The sequence below is a fragment of the Plecotus auritus genome (genome assembly GCF_963455305.1).
Source record: "Plecotus auritus genome assembly, chromosome: 13".
In the NCBI taxonomy this organism is placed as follows: domain Eukaryota; kingdom Metazoa; phylum Chordata; class Mammalia; order Chiroptera; family Vespertilionidae; genus Plecotus; species Plecotus auritus.
The window spans coordinates 16,727,807-16,740,715 of NC_137779.1; the positions used below are offsets into that span (position 1 = coordinate 16,727,807).

The 12,909-nt window shown below is 45.0% G+C and overlaps 1 protein-coding gene across 5 annotated transcripts in view; it reads right to left on the reverse strand.

Annotated features, from left to right (window-relative positions):
* The window catches only part of FEZ1 (fasciculation and elongation protein zeta 1), a 113,319-nt gene that overhangs the window by 19,903 nt on the left and 80,507 nt on the right, over positions 1–12,909 (reverse strand). For all 5 annotated transcript variants that reach the window (XM_080650417.1, XM_080650418.1, XM_080650419.1 and 2 more), the window contains one exon: positions 10,836–10,935. In XM_080650417.1, the coding sequence (XP_080506543.1) occupies positions 10,836–10,935 (100 nt within the window). The remainder of the gene's footprint in view (positions 1–10,835; positions 10,936–12,909) is intronic.

Below are 12,909 nucleotides of genomic sequence, written 5' to 3' on the forward strand. Positions count from 1 at the left end.
CAAGGCATTTTCTTCAATGATGGGCCTCTGAGTAGAATTTCACATCGTCTTTCTTGCATCATCCATGTGATAACACAACTTTTAAATGACTTCCCATTTCCGTGTTTATAGTAGAAGGTACATGGGAGATTGAGCGCACACATTCACCTCTGCTTCCTCCTGAAATCCTACTTAAGTGAGAGCAAAGGGATCAAAAAGGACCGCCCCACAGGGACAAACCAACTGGAGAAAAGACGATAATAGAAGAGATGCTAGGAAGCAGATGCTGACGTCACCGACGAGAGGGGTCAGCCCTGTGAGGAAGCTGCCGACAGTATGTGGGTTTGCACTGAAGCCCTTGAAAGGCTCAGGAATGGAGACTTCAGGCAGCAGGGTGAGGGGGGCTGAAAAGAAGGATTTGTCAGGACTCTCCACCAGGAGCGGTGAGACCCCAGGTCTCGTCTCTCTTCCCAGGTAGAAAGGCCTCAACCACCCTCTCTCCATCAAAAGCACTAACGATTTCACTCTGAGGACATTGGTCTCTGAGCCCAGCCCACCTGGAGGAAGGGGTGAGGCATCTTACCAAAAACAGAGGGATTAGGTGAACATCTACCGACTCACCATAGACCCCTAGTCTCCTTCCCTGACTTGGCTCCAAGGACAGCAGCCTGCAGGCTTATTCTCCTCAAACTAGACCCTGGAAGACTGCACTGTGTAGTCAGTGCGTTGCTGGGACCCCCACCTAAGGAAAAGACCTACAGCCGAAACCGGTTTGGCTCAGTGGATAGAGCGTCGGTCTGCAGACTGAAGGGTCCCAGGTTCGATTCCGGTCAAGGGCATGTACCTTGGTTGCAGGCACATCCCCAGTGGGGGGTGTGCAGGAGGCAGCTGATCGATGTTTCTCTCTCATCGATGTTTCTAGCTCTCTATCCCTCTCCCTTCCTCTCTGTAAAAAATCAATAAAATATATTTTAAAAAAAAGAAAAAGACCTACAGATACATGCCAACATTTGGGGTCTCCAGACAAAATGACCAGGTCCTGGCTGGTCACTCTACAGCGTGTCCCAGCAGGAGGCAAGCCCTGCCCCGCAGCAAGAGCTCGGCCTTCTAGCCTCACTTCTAAATAAGAAAAGGCGACCAGTGATTGTCAGACATTTGGGGACAGGGACTAAAGCAAATATACAGAGAGGGGAAATCAAAAGCAATACTGAGCCCTGACCGGTGTAGCTCAGTGGGCTGGGCATCATCCTGTGCAGGAAAATGTCGCTGGTTCGATTCCCCGTCAGGGCACATGCCTGGGTTTTGGGCTCAGTCCCTGGTGGGTGGTGTGCAGGAGGCAGTCAATCAATGTTTCTCTTTCTCTCTCCCTCTCCTTTCCCCTCTCTCTAAAAATCTATTTTTTAAAAAAAGGCAATATAGAGTGTGCTCTCCATCCCAGGAGCATGTCGGCACTTTCCCTTCTTCTTCTTCCTCCCACCCCAGGCGTGTTACCTTTGCCTTTCTCTTTCCTAAGCTCCCAGGGCCCTTCTTCTGCCTCTGTAACTTGTTTCCTGAGCCCATGCAGCCCAGCTGGCTCACTTCTACTACCTTTATAACTTTCTAAATAAACTTCCTCTTATGATTTGGAAAAAAAAACAAAAAAGAAAAGCAATACAGAGGGCAGAAGAAATCCCTCCCTATCATCATTGCCCTCTGAGGCGTAACAAGAAAATATCGCTTCCCCCCTGGCCGGTTTAGCTCAGTGGATAGAGTGTTGGCCTGTGGACTGAAAGGTCCCAGGTTCGCTCAAGGGCACATGCCTGGGTTGTGGGCTCCATCCCCAGTGGGGGGCATGCAGGAGGCAGCCAATCAATGATTCTCTCTCATCATTGATGTTTCTATCTCTCTCTCCCTGTCCCTTCCTCTCTGAAATCAATAAAAATATATTATTTTTTTTAAAAGAAAAGAAAATATCACTTCCCTGAAACAGGAAAGAGCTCTTAGAAATTAAACATATGAATAGCAAATTTGGAGGTTCAGTAGAAGAGTGGGAAAAAAATCACCTAGAGCAGTGGTCGGCAAACTCATTAGTCAACAGAGCCAAATACCAACAGTACAACGATTGAAATTTCTTTTGAGAGCCAAATTTTTTAAACTTTAACTTCTTCTAATGCCACTTCTTCAAAATAGACTCGCCCAGGCCGAAAACCGACTTCTGCGCATGGGCCACGAAGTTTCAATCGCACTGTATGTGCACGCCTGCACGTAGTATTTTGTGGAAGAGCCACACTCAAGGGGCCAAAGAGCCTCATGTGGCTCGCGAGCCGCAGTTTGCCGACCACTGACCTAGAGAGTACAACAACAAAAAGTAGATAGAAACTGGGAAGAAAAAAAAAAATCAGGAGATCCATTTTTAAGTCCAACATTTGAATAAAAGGAATTGCGAAAAGTGAAAACAGAAGAGATGGCCTCTTCTAGCCATGACAGGGTGCCTAGTACTGGACTTACCCCTCCTGCCATGCACAACTATACATCTGTCCAGAATCTATGGGCCAATTGTTTTCCGGCCCTGGACACAGGCAGTGCAAGGCTGTGATCCTCGATGGAGGAGAAAAATACAAAGCGAATGAAAGCTGAGAGAATCTGTCTCCTGTTCACTTACACTACCAAGAAATACTGGAGAGTGTTTCGACCTGAAAGGAAATCATGGAAAATGAGATCTACAGGAAGGAATAAAGAATACCAAAAATGGCACATGTGTGGGTAAATGTAAAAAGCATCCTGAGCCCCTGTAGCCTTGAGGACACAGGCAGGAGCTGGCAGTGTGTAGGCTGAAGAGGGCCTTTCCCAGACCGACCAGGCTTGCACCCTGACCTTGGATGCCCAGCCTCTGTAACTGTGAGAAATAGATTTCTGCTGTGTACAAGCTACCCAGTTTATGATATTTTGTTATAGCAGCTCAAACGGACTAAGACAGTTATTTTCTTAAAAGCTTAAAATATGATCAAAGCTCCCATTATCCTATATAATAAAAGGCTAATATGCAAATTGTCCCCTCGGGAGTTCAACCGACCAGCAGTTAGACTGCTCACTATGATGTGCGCTGACCACCAGGAGGCAGCGTGGAATGAAGGAAGGCCCTGATTGGCTCTGATCGCCGGCCAGGCCTAAGGACCCTACATGTGCACAAATTTTGTGCACTGGGCCTCTACTCTAGTCTTAAAATAATGAAGGGTGAAGTGAGCCCCTAGTAAATACAAGGAAGGGAATAATAAATTAAGAGAAGAAATCTACAAACTAGAAAGTGAACAAATAATTGGGGGCGGGGGGAGTTGTTCTCCAAAAAGATGAATAAAAGTGGTAAATCCATACACAGACTGAGGGAGAGGGAAAGGAGATAGAAAACACAAATTAACAATATCGATAATAAAAAGGGGACATCACTACAGATCTTACTGACATTAAAAGAATAAGAGAATGTCATTAACACCTTTGTGGTCAATATATGTAATGACAGAGTAAATGAACACATTTCTTTTAAAACACAATTTAACAAAACCAACTAAAAAAGAAATGGAAAATCTGAATAGCCCTATATCTATTAAAGAATTGAATCTGTAATCAATCAAAAACATTCCACAGAGAAAACCCCTGGTCCAGATGATTTCAAAAGTGTAGTCTATGAAACATTTAAGGAAGAAAAAATACCAATCTAACACAACTCTTTCAGAAAACAGAGGAAGAAAATTTTCCAAATTAGTTTATGACATTACAAAAAAAAGAAAATTAGAAAGGATATATGCACCCCTATGTTCATAGCAGCACAATTCACCATAGCTAAGATTTGGAAACAGCCTAAGTGCCCATCAGCAGATGAGTAGATTAAAAAACTGTGGTACATCTACACAGTGGAATACTACGCTGTGATAAAAAAGAAGGAGTTCTTACCATTTGCAACAACATGGATGGAGATGGAGAGCATTATGCTAAGTGAAATAAGCCAGGCAGAGAAAGATAAATATCACATGATCTCACTCATTTGTGGAATATAATGAACAACATAAATTGATGAACAAAAATAGATCCAGAGACAGAGAAACATCAATCAGAATGTCAAACCTCAGGGAAGGTAGGGGATGGTGGGGGTAAGGGGAGAGTTCAACCAAAGGACTTACATGCATGCATATAAGCCTAATCAATGGACACAGACAACAGGGGGTGGAGGCATGAATGGGAGGTGGGGAGTAATGGGGGAATAAGGACACATATGTAATACCTTAATCAATAAAGAAATTTAAAAAAGAAAATTACAGAAAAGGTTCCTCATGAACATAGGAGCAAAAATCCTTAATTAAAACATTAGCAAATCAAATCCCAATTATATAAAAAGAATAATATATCATGAGTGAGTAGGGTTTCTCTTTAAGAAAAGGTTTAATATTTGAAAATCAATTAGTGTAATTTACCATATTAACATAATAAATTGAGCTACGTCTATAAAGATATCTATAGATTTAATACAATCACAGTTGAATTTTCAGCATGCTTTTCTGAAAAATTGATCAGCTGACACAATCCTCCTATCTAATAAAAGAGTAATATGCAAATTAACCATCACTCCACTACACCCACTAGCCAATCAGGAGCGAGTATGCAAATTAATCCCAACCAAGATGGCTGCGGCCACAGAGAGAGCAGGAGGGAGGCTTGGGTTTTCCTGGTGATGGAGAAAGCCAAGCTTTCCACACACCGTGGCCGGCCTAGGCCTCCGCTTAAGGCTACAAAGTTTCAATTATAGAAGATAAATAAATCCCAACAAAAATGATAGCAGCCACAGAGCTGGAGAGAGCAGGAGGCTAGGGTTGCCCCCGGCAATGGAGGAAGCCAAGCTTTCCGCAAACCCTGGCCAGCCCAGGCCTCCACTTAAGGCTACAAAGTTTCAATTATAGAAGATAAATAAATCCCAACAAAAATGATAGCAGCCACAGAGCTGGAGAGAGCAGGAGGCTAGGGTTGCCCCCGGCAATGGAGGAAGCCAAGCTTTCCGCAAACCCTGGCCAGCCCAGGCCTCCACTTAAGGCTACAAAGTTTCAATTGTAGAAGATAAATAAACCCCAGATCCCAGGGCTTCTGCTTGGGTCGCCAGGGGGTATGGCCAGCCTGCAAACCACCACAGGCCCCTCGCCCAGGCTGCCCCATGCCCCAAGGGAATCCCCACCCTGATCCGGGACACCCTTCAGGGCAAACCAGCTGGCCCCCACCCGTGCACCAGGCCTCTATCCTATCTAATAAAAGAGTAATATGCAGATTGACCATTACTCCAACACACAAGATGGCTGCCCCCATGTGGTCAGAGATCCTGCCCCCATGTGGACACAAGATGGCCACCACAAGATGGCCAGGAAGGGAGGGCAGTTGGGAGGGACCAGGCCTGCAAGGGAGGGCAGTTGGGGGCGATCAAGCATGCAGGAGAGGGAAGTTAGGGGTGACCAAGCCGGCAGAGGAGGGAAGTTGGGTGTGACCAGGCCTGCAGGGAAAGGCAGTTGGGAGGGACCCATGCCTGCAGGGGAGAGCAGTTGGGGGGGACCAGGCCTGCAGGGGAGGGCAGTTAGGGGTGACCAGGCCTGCAGGGGAGGGCAGTTGGGGGGGACCCAGGCCTACAGGGGAGAGCAGTTGGGGGGGACCAGGCCTGCAGGGGAGGGCAGTTAGGGGTGACCAGGCCTGCAGGGGAGGGCAGTTAGGGGAAAACAGGCTGGCAGGGGAGCAGTTAGGCATCAATCAGACTGGCAGGGGAGTGATTAGGGGGTGATCAGGCTGGCAGGCAGAAGTGGTTAGGGGCAATCAGGAAGGCAGGCAGGCGAGCAGTTGGGAGCCAGCAGTCCTGGATTGTGAGAGGGATGTCCAACTGCCCGCAGTTGGACATCCCTCGAGAGGTCCCATATTGGAGAGGGTGCAGGCTGGGCTGAGGGACACCCGCCCCTGTGCACGAATTTCGTGCACCGGGCCTCTAGTTATGGTATATCCATGTAATGGAATATTACTCAGCAATAAAACACGAACTGTTGAAACACCAATCAGAAAGAATGTATGCAGCCCTATGTTCATAGCAGTGTTATTTACAATAGCTAAAATCTGGAAACAGCCCAAATACCCATGAGCAGATGAGTGCATAAGAAAGTATGGTACAGTTACACAATGGAATACTATGTGGCTGTAAAAAAAGGGGGGCTCTTACTCTTTGAGACAGTGTGGATGGACCTGGAGACTGTGATGCTAAGTGAAATAAGCATAGAGAAAGACAAATATCACATGATCTCACTTATATGTGGGATCTAATGAATAAAATAAATTGACGAACAAAATATGTCCAGAGGTATGGATTAATGGAACAGAACAACAGATCTTGGGCGGGCGGCAGGGGAGGGAGAATGGGAAGAGATCAACCAAAGAACATATATACATAACCCATGGACACAGACAATAGTGTGGGGAAGGCCTGGGGTAAGATGGGGTTTGGGTGGAGGGGGGCAAAAAGGGAGAAAATGGGGGACATCTGTAATACTGCCAACAATTAAAATAAATTTTTTTAATGAACTGTTAATACATACAATAAAATGGATAAATATCTAAGTAATTATGCTGAATTTTAAAAGCCAGGCGAAAAGGTAAAAAAAAGTACATGGTGCATGCTTCCATTTATACAACGTTCTAGAAAAGGCAAATTAACCTACAGTGACAGAAGCAGGTCGCCTGGAGATTGGAGATTGAACAGGAAGAGGGATGGCTATGCCCAATATCTTGATTGCGGTGATGGTTTCACGGATACATACATACATCAACACTAATAAAAATGCACACTTTCACAGGTGCCGGGTATTGTATACCTATTATCCCTCAGTAAAGCTGTGAGGAAAACAATGAAAACCAAAATATAAAGTAAAATAATAATATATCATAACCACGTCAGGTCTATCTCAAGAATGCAACCGATTTAATATTTGAAAATCAATTCATGTACTTCATCACAGTAACATAATGAAGGAGGAAACTTGTACATTCATCTCAATAGAAGCAGAAAACAGAAATAATTAATCTTCAGAGAACTAGCACAAGAAACATGCAAGTGATGAGCTTCCTGGTTAAAAGGGCCCACTGAGGAGGATGCAGAATGAATAAATAAATAAAATTTTTTAACTCGCTAGAAGGCACATTACTGTAAAATTTCAAATGAGAAAGGAAAAAAAAATATCCTAAAAGCTTGTGAAGAGAACCAAAAGAGAGTCACATATAAAGACATGGGCTGGACGGAGGGGGATAAAGGGGTAGGAGGGGATGGGAGATATCCATAATACTATCAACAATAAAAAATATATTTAAAAAGAAACAATAAATAAAGACAGGGAATCTAAGTAGATGTGGGACTTCTCACAGCGCCTGAAAGCAGGAAGACAAAAGAACATGGTCTTCAGAATTCTGAGAGAAAAAAACTGCAACTTAAAATAACCATCCAGTCACACTCTCCATCAAACAGATGACAGGAGAGCGGAGACATTCTCATATATTCCACAGCGCGTATTCTGCTGTACGCTTTCTCAGCAGTATACTGGTTTTTCCCCCCAAAACAACAAGATAAAGATACGTCAGGCAGAGAGGACTGGAGAGAGAGGCAAGAAGAATCCCCAGGATGAAGGTGAGGGAGTCCCCAGGACAATGGCTGTGTGGCTGGGGCACAACCAGGCTGGTTTATAGCAGAAAGGTGGAGGGTACCAGTTTAGGTGCTTTCTAGAAAAAAAATGAATTGATAGAATACCTGATATTTTTTTAAGCCTGATTGTGAGAGATTTAGGGTCCCCTCAGGGTTCGGGGTTGAACTAGTGATAGATATACTAGTATAAGGGAACAAAGCAAGTGAAAAGCCAAGGTAACGCTTCACTCCAGATTAAACAAAAAGTCGTACCAGAGAGGAAATATTCTTCTAGAACACTGTACATGACTCAGCAAGAAACAGTTTTTACAGAGTACACGAGTGTGTATACCTAATATTGATTTAACTATACTAGAATGGGACAGGCTAAGTTGGAGCATTTGAAGTGATGTAAAAGGATTAAATCTTGCCCAGCTGGTGTGGCTCAGTGGTTGAGCGTCAACCCATGAACCAGGAGGTCACGGTTCTTCTATTCCTGGTCAGGGCACATGCCTGGGTTGCAGGCTCCATCCCCAGTAGGGGGTGTGCAGGAAGCAGCCGAGTCTCTCTCATCATTGATGTTTCTATCTCTCTCTCCCTCTCCCTTCCTCTCTCTAAAATCAATAAAAACATATTTTTAAAAAAAGAATTGACTATTATCTTTCATAATACAAAGTAATAGATAACAGCCAAAACTGTGCGTTTTAAATAATCAAAGAAATAGCAACGTAAGAAAATTGAAGATATCTGCCAAAGGAATCAGCTGAAGGAAATAAACGTGGTTGCCTCTGGGGAGTAGGGGAAGACAGGTCGGCTGCTCTTTTCATTTGTTTTAAGCCTTAGATTGTTTTAAAAAGTATTATTTGACTTTTAAAACGATGTGCATGTGTTACTTTGATTTTAAAAAAGCAAAAACGACTCTGCCGTCACAAGCCAACACTGTCTATAATATTTAACTCGATTACTTAGTCACAGTCACAATTACAAGCACGAACCGGTTTGGGAACAACACAGCTGATTCTTGCCAAGGAAGCACTTAAGCAGAAGAAGAGATGTGCACGCTTGCTAGTGAGAAGCCTGCCAGCTGTGTGCCTTCAGCACGCCAAGGGCGTCCGGTCCGCATGGGTTACAGAAGGGATACGGAGCACCGTTGATCTAGCAAGTCCTTTCAACTGAGGTCAGTTAGCAGAGCTTCGGCTGCAATGAATGCAGATCATTGAGGAGGATGAAATAAGACAGCCTTGCTCTATCCATTTTCGCTACCTTGTCCGTTTCCCAGGGTTTAGATGGAAGAAGTTCTACAAGGAACCAAGCTCAAGATCTCCCTTCTCAGGGTCATTCAATTTGCTCTGCAATATTAAGCCTCTTGAGGGAAATCTGCCAGTGAGGATAAATGGAGGTCCTTTGGAAGGGCAGGCTGTCTTACACATCCTTACGCTTACTCCTCAAAATGAGTTGGGAAGGTGGCAGAAGAGATAAAGCAAAAAATCTGCCTTTCGCACCGAGATGGACCTGCTTAAATTTCAGTCACCTGATTTGTTTCATCACTGCCTCTCTTCTCCTTTGCATTTGGGTACCTACTAAACACCGGATACATGAGCACTGCAGGAGGAAATAAGCGGTGGGAGTTCAAGACAGGACCCTAGACACACCCTCCAAGATCAATGCCAAGCAGTGTCCTAGCAAATCTCTTAGTCTCAAAGTCTCCATCTTACCTGCCCCAGCCAATGAAGCCGTGAGGTTTTTGAGTACTTTCGATTGTTGATTATTAGAAGAGTTAAGAAGGATATGCAACCATCTTTTTTAAAAAATATATTTCTATTGATTTCAGAGAGGAAGGGAGAGGGGAGAGAGAGATAGAAACATCAATGATGAGATAGAATCATTGACTGGCTGCCTCCTGCATGCCCCACACTGGGGATCGAGCCCACAACCTAGGCATGTGCCCTTGACCGGAATCGAACCCGGGACCCTTCAGTCTGCAGGACGACGCTTTATCCACTGAGCCAAACCAGCTAGGGCTGCAACCATCTTTTCAAAAAAATCAGCCAAGTGATCATCTGCTATGCTATTTTGGGCAATGATCTGCAGAAATATTGCCCAGTAAGGGAAACCTGTCTCTATTTCTTTTACCTGAACTCAATTCTAGACAACTTACGAACATCAGATCCACCCCCACACATACATTTGACAGCCCTTCCTCATAAGAAATTGTCAAATTTCCTTTATAGCTGAAACTAGAAAACAAGCAAGGCAGAAATTGGCTTTTAGCCATTAAATGGGTGTACCTTTTTATATATAGAATCAGCTAGGAGGGGCAGTTTGGATCTTCTGAAAGGTCACTCCCCACAGACTCTGAAAATCAACTCAAAATACGTATTCTCACCCAACTGGTATGGCCCAGTGATTGAGCATCGACCCATGAACCAGGAGGTCACAGTTTGATTCCCAGTCAGGGCACGTGCCTGGGTTTCCGGGCTCAATCCCCAGTAGGGGGTGTGAAGGAGGCAGCTGATCAATGATTCTCTCTCATCCTTGATGTTTCCATCTCTCTCTCTCTTCTTCTCCCTTCCTCTCTGAAATCAACAAAAAATATTTTTTAAAAAAGTAAGTATTCTCTTTATTTATTTATATATGCTTAAATGAATAAATAAGCCCTTATGCTTCTTTCTTCTTTGGCATCAGTAACCACAGAATGTGACTCAGGCCACATAAATGTCTCTTTGGTTGCCTTCCATAAAGAACGCCTCCCCATTGCGTGGCCACCTCACTCATATCCGGGCCCCAACGCTGGCCATTAGCCAGGCCCTGATCCGTCAGCACTTGCTCTCTGCACTGTTTTGGTGAGACTGACTGTTCATTTTAACCATTATCACTTGAACATAAAAAAAACACGTGGTAGCCACTCTCCTCTTCTTACTTTGGACCACCTAAATTCCCCTGGTGTAGACACAGATCACCAACAAAAGTATCTGCATTTACATTTTCACAGGTAATGATCCTAATCACCTTGTGTACGCCGGATGTACCCCCTCATCTTATTTTTCACCTCCTCCCCAACTCCTACCTTCCCAGCAATGACTTTGAGCATTGAATGGGGAAGACTGGTACGTTACTAAATGCTTTTCAAAGTGGAATCCACATCTTCTCAAGCCCTATTAGATAGGGGTGGAGGTGGGGAGCAGAGAGGTACCTCGGTGTCAGAGCTGTTGCCATTCAGAGCCTCGATGTTTGGGTCCCTCCAGTCTTCTGAGAGTGAAGGGATGTAATTGTCTGTCAGAGCATCCCAAACCCTATAAACAAAGAGAAGCTCTCATTAGCACACATCTGGGGCCCCGCCCACCTGGAGGAAGGAAGAGCTGGGTGGGGGGAGGCAGGCTCTGTGGGGGCCAGGCTGAGGTCATCTGCCTTCCAGCAGGCAGGAGCCAAGCTGCTTAGAGCTGAATCGGAGGCTCTGCTGCCCGCCCGGAGAGAAAGAGCCAAGAGAACGGACCCTGGCCAGGAGCTTCCAAGTGAACAGTGTTTGCTTCAGAGAAGGGGAGCCACTGCGATACAAATGATAGAGTCTACAATCAAATCACCTCTGGCAATTAAAAAACATGGCCCTAGAAAATAAATCTGGCCCTCAACAAAATAGTTCATGTCTCATAAAACTAAGAAATGCCTCTTTCCTACTGGCAGAGAAGACAGAGATAGAGACCGAGACACAGAGAGAAACACACACAGAGAGAGATAGAGATGGCGATCTGGGCAGATTCTCTGGCTGGATCTCATTAAGAACAGGGTCATCATGTGGTGCCAATGCCGTTATGCTTACTTACTACCCAAAATGTTTAGCGAGCCCACGGGTGGCATGATCCTGCCCTCTAACAGCATAGAGTCTAGGTGTGCCCTGTCTCCAAGGAACCAATGAGCACACCTCTGTCTGCACGACGACCTCAGTGGGAGAAGATGGGCTCCCTTTACCACACTTCTTTGTAGCATTCCGAAATGTACATTATAAGAAAGGGCCTTCTGCCATCCTTGTTGCTTAACTCATTTCAGAAAGATTTGTTTGGGGGGAGAATCCTGAAGTCACAAACTCTCACACGGAGGAAAAGAAATGCATTAGTCAATATCCAGAGATTAGTGTAAATCTCATAAAATAATGCCATCCCTGGAAGCCAGCAGCACTTGAGTTAATCTTAAATAAATAAATGAGGACTCCACACAGTTTCCTTCAGGAGTATATGCATGCCATGATACCTATGAAACCAAGGGTAGGAAATACTAATGCACTATAAGGAAATAGCCATCCTATATAATAAAAGCCTAATATGCTAAGTGTCCAGTCATCAGGTGACTGGTCGACTGTTCAACCAATCAAAGTGTAATAGGCTAATGATAGGCTGAGGCCGCTCAACCACTCGCTATGGCGTGCACTGACCACCAAGGGGCAGATGCTCCGACTGGTAGGTTAGCTTGCTGCTGGGGTCTGGCCGATCGGGACTGAGTGAGATGGGCCAGACAAGCCCTGGAGCCCTCCTGTGGTCCCTCCCTGGCCCCAATTGTGCACTGGTGGGGTCCCTCGGCCTGGCCTGCACCCTCTCACAATCCGGGACCCCTTGGGGGATGTCAGAGAGCCAGTTTCGGCCCGATCCCGCAGGCCACTCCCCTAGGGAGGGCACCAGACACAGGGCTCAAGTGCTGCTGCTGCGGTGAGAGCCTCTCCTGATCGGGACTGATTGGGTGTGAGCCTGCGGCAGGCGCAGTGGGGTCAGGATGAGTGGAAGCGGCAGGTAGGAGCTGCAGGCGGTGTTGGACTGTGGGTTTTGGCCTGATTCCCACATGCCACCCTGAGGGACCCCACCTGTGCACGAATTCATGCACCAGGCCTCCAGTTTAAAAATAAGCAAATATGTATACATGTGGATCAAATTCAAAACATGACAAAATGTGGATTAAGATGCTGAAACAATAAGTGCAAATTATATATATGTCTATATATATATATACACACACATACATATAGAGAGAGAGAAAGAGAAAGAGAGCAAAACAGAGCACAGATACTTGAAATAAAAATCATATTCATAAAATGAGTGAGGAAAGTGCTCTTAACATATAAAATCAGGGATAATATATGATATGTGGGTATATAAGCAGAAATTTTATTTTTTTTTAATCTTCAGCTTAGGATATGTTTTTATTGCTTTTAGAGAGAGAGGAAGGGGGGCAAGAGAGAGAGAGGGAGAGAAACATCAATGTGAGAGAGAAACATCAATCAG